A 9,475-nucleotide genomic window follows, 5' to 3' on the forward strand; every position below is an offset into this window, starting at 1 on the left:
TTTGATTTTGTTATAGCTTAATAAATTTGTGTTCCGCAAGTCAACTTTCAATGATTGTACACCGTTTTTTCATTGATTTTGCATTTTATATATATATACACATGTAGGGATAAACATGTACCTTCTCCTTAGCAACTTCCACCTCCACAGCGTCCCAAAACAATAGTAGTATGCTTTGTAGTGCAATACAATTAGTGTTCTATTTCATCCAATCAAATTCATCAATAACAATTACAACAATCAAATAATACAACAAAATAAAATATAGTATACAGATTTATCCATAAAAGTATCAAGCGGTGCAAATTTTTCCCAGAAAAAAAGTATCAGTGTGCCACTCACCTAATAGGTCAAAATTGGATGTTGATCTTGTCACTGTGCTTTTACTCAATTCACAATCATCTTCTCTTTGAAGATTCAAAACTTTATCTGCACAAAAATCATCATGAAAATCCATTGTATTTACAAATTCCTGTTGGTTTCTATCAGACATTTCCTTTCTCATTTGAGTATCTTGGGGAGATGCATTGTCTGAGCTCACTGAGGTAAGTTTCAACCTTTCAAGTAATGACACAGTAGCATCATGTTTTGAAATATCAAATGGTGAATCTGTTGGATGACTTGACAATCGTACTCCTCCATGACTCTCTAAATGTGTTGGTGTAGTGGCTGGGGAAATGTAATGCAAGAGTTCTTCAACTGGTCTGGATATATCAAGATCAAAACTTTCATCTTCTGAAAACATTCCACTTAATCTGTTTCTAAGAGAGTGGACAGAACCTGAAAATTGATCTAAATCTTCATCAAGATTTTCATGCTTAGTTTTAGCATTTTCTGCGAGAGATCTGTCACTAGAAGAGTTTGCTTCCTCCTGAAAGATATTTTCTTGATAACCACTGGAGAAATGGACACTCTTTTGTGAATCGTCACTTCCATTCCTGGCCTTTAATGCACTTTTTGCCATGCTTTCACCAGATATCTCGCTAGATCCACTTTCTACTGACAACCATGTTTCTTTTAAGAGATCATCTAGAGTAAATCCTGCCGAGATGTCTCCATTTGGTGATCCTAATCCATCCACAGGCATTTCTATTCCAGTTGATAATGAGGTTTTCATTGCAACACTGGTACGCATTGATTCTACAATGGGTGAATCTACAAAATTGTCTTTCCTTGCTTTTAGGTATTGTCTTGATCTAAGTGGTAAGCTTGGAGTCTTTGATGCAAAGATTTCTGATAGATCACTTTGTAAGTCCTTGTAGAGACCCTCTGGAGTCCCTATAACTGGTGAATCTGATGCCTGCAATTCTAGGTCTAGTTTTATGTGATATGCATGTTGTGTTGAGTAATCTGAGTTTGAATAATCCTCACGCATGACTTTAGGCTCAGAATTGTCTTCAGGTTTAATGTCAGTTTTCTGATGGTTTTTGGCACTCAAACCAGCATTACTACTTTTCTCATATGTTTCCTTAATAACAGACTGTTCCTCCTTAAATTCAGAAACAACAATGTCTTGGTAACCAGGTGGAGAGGCAAGCCAATCTTCTATACACACAAAAATAATTGCATATACATTAAAACAACTGTAGACTAAACTGTTTTTTTATCAACAAACATACAAAACATATAACTCATATAATATTATTAATGATCCGCTTCACAGAACGAATCACCTCTTATTATTGTCAGAGCTCTTTTTTTTTATTCTACATTTCTCCCCATTTCTAGTTCGCACAATATCTCACAAGTTGCCATGAGTTAAGCACATGGTAGCTTCAAGGAACATTTGACTTGGCCTGGAATAGTCACAATAAGCTTTTCAATGAGACCAGTCATGCGTGACATCATCTACGCACAATTTTGCGTTTTACATTATCGATCATATCATCCTAACCAATTGCCATTTTGAAATCATATATAGTGAGCATAAACTTCAGGTCAAAGTTGAATGTCATGTACCTGAATTTAATGAGCGCATCATTTTTAAAATGCTCAAAATCACTTTTTGACTAAATTAGAGCATGTTTCAGTCCATTTTGAGCATTTCAACATTTTTCAAATTTTCCTCACGGTGCATTTTTACACGCGGAGCACGTACAGAAGCTGGAAATTTCGTCTTTTTACATGTTTTAGGTTTCTGACACTGTATTCACAAATTTCCATTCTTTTTCAGTCATCTTAGCACCAATAGCAATGCTGCATGCACACATCAAAGATATGAATCTTTGTGCGCATTTTTGTCGACAAACACTGAAAATTTGCCAAAATCATGCCTATTTTCAATCAGTTATAGCTCCTTCAATCAATCAATCGATTCAAAATATTTATATAGCGCCAATATCCAGTGTTCAGTGGCGCTGTCACTCCTTAGGATGAAAGGTGATCCCCAATTTTTATTACTTATTCTTAAAGCACATGAGTTGTAGATATGATTTTATAGATTATTATGGCTGATCGGACATTGTGACATCATCATATTGCCATCTGAAATAAAAAAACTAAATTTTTACCTATAACGTCATTTGTTTAAATACTCATTCGAGCGTATCTCACTTATCTTTAATCGATCATCTCCCAACTCTGAGTATGTTATAGCTGAGACAATTCTCTTTCATAAATGTGACTTTTTTTCATATTGATGATGTCATCATGGTCAAAATAAATGTTTTTTTCAGACACCCCCTCATCTTTCTTTTCTCAAGACTTTGATGACTCCCATATCATCATAACCAATTGACATTTCTAATCACATTCAATGGGCATAAAACTTCAGGTCAAGGATGAATGTCATGTACCTTATTTTTTTTTCTAAATATTTAATATCTATACGCGAATCAAACCCACGACCTTATGTTCTTTAGAACATGTGCTTAACCGACCGCGCCATTCATGCGATGTGCGTTATTAGTGGTAATGGCAAGAACGTACACTCCTTGCTGAATCCCCTGTTTTGTTTTGTAGGTGTAGGGGAATGTGTCATTTATTTTTCACTTTGATGACATCATCATGGTAAAAATGAATGTTTTCCTGACTTCTCCCCCACCACTTTCTTTCTTTAATTTTTTGACAACTCGAGAGGGGGTGGCAGACTTGATATAGAACTGCAGTTTGACAATTCTGGCTACTATATTTTTCCAATCAAAAGCACCGGGCAATATCTTTTGCCTGACAAGCGGATCACCTAACTCATCCTGAGTGACGAGTTCAAATCTAATAATTATTATTATAATTATTATTATTATTATTAATAATATTACTATTATTATTACTATCATCTCCACCAGGAAATATATGCTTTCAGTTGTGCAAGTTTGTGTGTGTTCGTCACGTTTTTGTGCTTTCATGTGGTTTTTTTGTGGGCGAATATCTCAAAAACGGCTGCACAGACATAATTGAAAATAACAGAGAGTGTTAGGTATAACCCAATGAAGAAATGATTAATTTTTGGTGACGGTCTGGAGTAGGGTGTGGATGTGAGGACCATTTAAAGGATTTAAGGGCAAACGTCATAGACAAGATATTTCAAAAACTAATCAGCTGACATGAATGAAATTTTTGTGAAAGTCTATCCAAGTTACAAGAAATAAATGATTAAGTGTTGGTGACGATCCAAATTTGGGTGTGAACTTGAGGGTTATTTAAATTTATAAGGTCGTGTGTCTTTCTTGTGTTCAAAATATCTCAAAAACAGCTGCACAGATCTTAAATGAAAGTTGGTGACAATCCGGGTGTGAATTTGAGGGCCACTTAAAATCCTAAGGTCCCAGCATAAATATCTCTAAATATAATCAATGGCTCTAAATGACACTACCCAGAATAGTTTGTCATTTTTCGATGAAGAAATGTTTTAATTTTGGTGACCATCCGGAGTAGGGTGTGGATATGAGGACCATTCAAACAAAACGTCCCAGACCAGATATTTCAGAAACTAATCAACTGATTTAAATGAAACGTTCGTGAAAGATTAACCAAGTTACAACAAAAAAATTATGAAGTGTTGGTGATGATCCAAATTCGGCTGTGCATTTGAGGGCCATTAGTTCCCAGACCTATATCTCTAAAATGAATCAATGGATCAAAATGACGCTTTCCAGAATTGTTTGTCTTATTTTAATGAAAAGGTGTTTACATTTTAGTCATGCTCCTAAGTAGGGTGTGCATCAGGACCATTTAAAGAATTGGTTTACCATATACGGTAGGCAGATAACAATAGCTGTGTGATGAGTATTCAAATAAATGCAATTACAGTTTATCTGTACAGTGTTTTATATGTACTAACTTCAGTTTTTGGGAACTGATTGAGAATATTTTTAATGCATTTTTATATTTAAACGTGTGACACTAAGAACCATTGACTATTTGCATAATATTTCCATTTCAACACAAATACTTGGCATGTATTTTTTTGTCAACCATAAAAGTGTTTAACCGAAGAAGTAAGGAAGCGGCAGGTATACCACTAATACAATAAAAGGCCTAGGCATTTCCGGTTTACCGGTTAGTGTATTCTTTTAAGTAGGCGGTGGTTGGAAAGTAAGTGGTTTGCCACATTCTTTTACAGTTTCAGTAGTTGAAAATAAAATGTTTCAATTGCTTGGATTCCTTGTTCAAGACGTAACATGTGTAGTGACAAGTAAGCCGACCATGAATTTTGGTGAAATCATTTCGGAATACAAAATCTGAAAATGGCAACTCCAAAAAAAAATTCTCCAAAAACTTATACTAAATGTGGAAACAGTGCCCCTCTTTGAAATAAAAGTGTTTGGGCAAGTTACTGGGTGTTTTTGAAGAGAAGCGGAGCAAAGTAATTTGGGGGTGATGGTGGTTGAAGTAAATTAGGAACATATTTTGGGAGATGTATGTAATAGAAAGGGATTTGCGCTGGGCGGAGATATGCTCTCTACTGAGTGCTCTTGTTATCAATGTAGCTTATTGGTTATAAGCTTAAACATAACTTTTGAGTTAAAATGATCAATCTAGGTATAAGTCCACCTGAGTAAATAATTGGGATATCATATCACCCAACTTTATCTTATCCTTACTGCAGGTACAATATTGTTCACTGGTAAAAACTCCCCCACAAATTCTATATTTAAGTGGTGGGCCTACACATAAAAAATTACAGTATTTATCTTTAATTACTATTAATGATAATGACAACAACTTACCATCAAACAGATTTTTTGTAGGCATTTGTGAACTCTTCGATGTTGAAACCCTCTCTTCACCATTTTCCTTGGCAGTTTTTCTCTCTGGAGTTCGATTAAGTTTGTCTCTCGTCATAAAAGCAGTTTGATGTAATGCAGCAAGAGGATCATCTAAGGCAAGTGGCTGTGAGTTTGGAGAGGGTGTGTTCCCATCCACAAAGGATCCAGCCACAGCATCTGCAATCTAAAGAAAATGCAATACTTTAACAATCAACTGCTAATGGTATCATGTCTAGCAGTAAATCATTCAAATCTTATAAAACAAAAAAAAACATAAACAAAACAAAACAAAACATGAATAAAAATGCAGAAAATAAGGTCACAACATGAGTTAAAAGCAAGTCCTTAATCAATGAATGTTACATTAAAATAGATTTGGTGCTTTTGTCAAAAATTATCCTCACTACTTGTAAAATTATACATTCAGTACCTGATCAGCCAGAAGCGTATGAGCTGCAGTAGTTACTTTAGCAGTCGACTTAGGTTTATTGATGGAACTCACAGCTGGTGTGCGAGTGTCACTGACAGCTGGGGTGCCAAGGTCCTTGACTGCTGGGGTGCCAATGTCAATGACTGCCAATGTGTTGATGTCTCTGAGTGCTGATGTGTCACTACCATTGGCTTTGGTTGTGGCTTTTACAGCAGAACTTAGTTTGTGGTGGTGATTTCTTTTAGGCTAAAAATAAAACAGGATTGGTAATATCATTCATGATTCAAGAAAATAGGACAGATACTTGCTATTAGCAATACTTGGCCCATAAAAAAATCAAAATAAAGGTGATTCATAGAATAAATAAAATAAAATAAAGTCTTATAAAAAATATGACAGTCGATGTACCTTGAATTTCTTCTTGGTGTCAGTTTTCTTTACATCACTTCTTTCCTTGACATGATCTTTGACATGATCTTTGTTAGCTTTATCCTCCACAGTTTGGTTTCCTATTTGGTGATGGATATAGCTGCCATTTGATGCCTTCTTGGTTGTTTTAGGGTGCCTGAGGGGTTCACATGATGCGGTTGAGGTGCATTGGCTTCTAGATGGTGCAGATTTGATTCTTTTCCTGTCTTCTACTACATCACTTCCAACAGTTGTTGTTGGTCTTGGTAGTTTAGATCTTTGAAATAAAAAAAATATTACTATAATTAATTAAAATCTGCATAAAAATGGACGCATTAGAAATCAATTAAATCAGTTTCAGTTATAAAGGTGGCAGAAACTTGGGTGGGGCAAGGGACTCTCGCTACGTCAGAAGAAGCCAAGAAAAAAATCGGTAAAATTCCGGCGCTCAAATCCATCCCCTTGGTTCAAAGGTCCTGCAAACCTCGCGTCATAGATTTCCATTTCCAACTAATGCAAGCCCACAAAAATCCTGTATCCGCCACTGTAGATAAATAATAAAGGGAACAAGACAATGTTGAAATAAATAACAGGAGCTTACCCCATATATTTCAGGTTTCTATTAGTGCTGAACGGTGTTCCTTGGGCTATTGCGGTCCGACGCAGTGCAGCTTTGTCGATGACACTTCTAAGGAGGGAGGCTGCCTCTGGTGTGTTCACTGCAAAATGAGATCCATGTTTAGTAACATTAATAAAACACTCCCTTTGTTTCATTTAATTTATTTCATCAAAGTTAAGAACAACAATCACAGTGAAAATACAGAGATGAAAAAGAAATACCTCACCATAAAAAAATGAATATAGTAAATAATAACATTTATATATTATATCTTTGTATAAATATTTTAAAATGACTGGTAATTAATTTTAAAGATTTTCCAAGGACAGGATAGGTAAATCAGTAAAATTGAATTGTTTCAATCTGTAAATTCATCATGTTAGTATGTTTTACTACTGCATTAGTGTCTCCATGCATTCAGCTGGCCATGAATAATACCAAAAGCTGTGAAATAAAGTTTTATGTGTTAAGGAAGGTCATTCAAACAGACCTCCAGAAGTGGCTTCTTCCAACTTGGACTCCATGATAATGTAAAGCATGTACAGATTTCTTAAAAAACGTTACACCTATAACAATTTTAAATTATCTTGAACCAAACAATTGATCTTACTAATATCCGGTGACTTCTGCAAAGGTTTGCCTGTGATTTCCTGTGGTGTACCGCCTCTCATATTTGTGTCTGGTTGAAACGATACCGGTGGTGTTGATGGCAGAAGGGTAAGGTCATGAAACTGAAAAATGTCAATAATTATTGTTTTGTATTTATCAGCCAATCCAGACAGCAGGTAACCCTAGCACAATTAGTTAATTTGATTAAAAATATTTAAAGTAAGTTTTATTATTATTGCAAGAAACAATGTGAGCTAATAGTGAGTTAATACTCTACATTATGTGAATGCTTTACTAGGTGAAGCCAATATAAATTTCCATTAAATAGTAACTCTTCATTAGCTTAAATCCACATTAGTGTTATTTCATCCCTATTTTCTAAATAATGGCACAATTCAGTGCATAACAACAAGATAACATTACCCAGATACATATAATGTGGATGTTGAAAGCTCAAAATAGACTTTGTAGTCCTTGCAGTGGATTGGCAATTGATATGATGAAATACAAACCTTATTTCTAGAGGAACTTAAGGAGTCTGTTTGTCTTAATGTACTGTCACCCTGAAGTTCTAATTCTTCCTTCAGCATTGCTATAGACTCCTTAAGTTGCGGTAGTAGCTCATTGGATAGAGTTGACCTGCATATAACAAAACCTTATCATTTTATTCAATAAAAGGTCAAATTGATTCCATTAAAACAATAATTTTGCGATTGGACATTAAATATAATAATATTGATAACAACAATAGCAACCAACTTTATTTATTGTTTACTGTTGTATGAATTGCTTCAGGGAGGCAAATGTTCTTATAACTACAGTGGCGATTCGGATTTTGCAACCCGCAGAAAGTGACAATAGCAAGTGAATAAACAACAATAATACTAATTAAAACAAGTATATTTAAAATATATCTGCATTGTAAAGGATGCATTTGAAATAATTATTTTGGTGTAAAACTGTATTATCAAATAACATTTAGGAGTAATTCATATATTTTAAAAAATTGAATTCTTTATGTGTTTACTGACTTACCTGAGGGTGTGTGTATTTGCCAAGTGTGTGTGTTGGTTGTGTACCTGTGTGACTACAGCTGGGGCAAGCTCTCCAAAATCAGGCAGAGAAACTTAAGAGGAAAATAAAAATTGATTATTAAAAGACTGCGGTAAACATTCAGAAATTAACTACCTGTTCAACTAGAAAACTACCTGTTCAACATTCAATTGATCATTCAAATGGAGGAAATAAGTCAACAAGTTATAATGAAATACATATTAAAACAATTTACTCATTTCACAGACCTTTTACTACAAAAATCTTCAAGTTAGTTATCAGCAAAATTAATGATCTTAATTTTCCAATTTTAAGGCCATATGCTAACAATGATTAGGCCCTCAAAATTGAAAATACATTATATACACCCATAAAATGAAGTAATTTAAATAGTAAACTGACTATGGCAAACAGGACCAGGAATATGCTCTTGTTCAACACACGCAAGTGTCTATATGCATTTAAAATAAATCCATAAACATTTCTAATCACCTTGGTTAAGCTGCTCTAGGTATAAGTGAAGTGAGAGGTTCCACAAGTGGATAAGAGTCAGTAGGTTTAGCTTTCCGCCTTCATAAGTGTTAGCCAGATTCCGCTGCAGAAAAAAAGGAATTTTAAAGTTATATAACACGAAGGCATACATGTCCTCATAATCTAACTAATGGATTAAGGTACTCATAGGAGCAGCTGGCGCAAAGGTTTAGGCTAAAAGTCAGGGTTTTCCTTTGGTCCTTATTGGGTAATTCCATGTCAAATCAACCAAAAAAAAACCTCAATCTCTCGGATTTTGTTCAAATTTTTGTATGTTGTTGAGGCCCATGAGAAACGATCAGAAATGAAAATTTTTTTCTCTAGGCCTCCTAATTAGCGAGATATCTGCTAACGAACGTTTGGCTAATTAGCGATACCTTGCGTGTTTAACCGACCATATCTCGAAAAGTATGGCACCTACAGAGCTGATTTTGGTGTCATTTTAAAGCTATTGAGTAGCTCTATAACTTTATTAATAAATGCTAAGTCCTCAATTCAAATAAAAAAAGTTATGACAGGTTGTAAAGTTCAAAGTTGAATAAAAAAAATATATATCTTTTTTTTTTTTTGAAATTCATGTTAGAGATACCTAATGATGTAAAGAAGCTTCCCTATAAG

At 34.6% G+C, this 9,475-nt stretch overlaps 1 protein-coding gene across 2 annotated transcripts in view; it reads right to left on the reverse strand.

The window, feature by feature from the left end:
• Positions 1 to 9,475, reverse strand: part of LOC117111546 — an 18,495-nt gene that overhangs the window by 3,356 nt on the left and 5,664 nt on the right. For both annotated transcript variants that reach the window (XM_033254479.1, XM_033254481.1), the window contains 9 exons: positions 8,819 to 8,921; positions 8,309 to 8,399; positions 7,786 to 7,912; positions 7,275 to 7,395; positions 6,647 to 6,764; positions 6,046 to 6,322; positions 5,638 to 5,883; positions 5,169 to 5,391; positions 343 to 1,545 (listed from right to left, as the gene is read on the reverse strand). In XM_033254479.1, the coding sequence (XP_033110370.1) occupies positions 343 to 1,545; positions 5,169 to 5,391; positions 5,638 to 5,883; positions 6,046 to 6,322; positions 6,647 to 6,764; positions 7,275 to 7,395; positions 7,786 to 7,912; positions 8,309 to 8,399; positions 8,819 to 8,921 (2,509 nt within the window). The remainder of the gene's footprint in view (positions 1 to 342; positions 1,546 to 5,168; positions 5,392 to 5,637; positions 5,884 to 6,045; positions 6,323 to 6,646; positions 6,765 to 7,274; positions 7,396 to 7,785; positions 7,913 to 8,308; positions 8,400 to 8,818; positions 8,922 to 9,475) is intronic.

This window comes from Anneissia japonica, unplaced genomic scaffold (genome assembly GCF_011630105.1).
Source record: "Anneissia japonica isolate Jap-2015-1 unplaced genomic scaffold, ASM1163010v1 scaffold287664_len23069_cov194, whole genome shotgun sequence".
NCBI lineage: Eukaryota > Metazoa > Echinodermata > Crinoidea > Comatulida > Comatulidae > Anneissia > Anneissia japonica.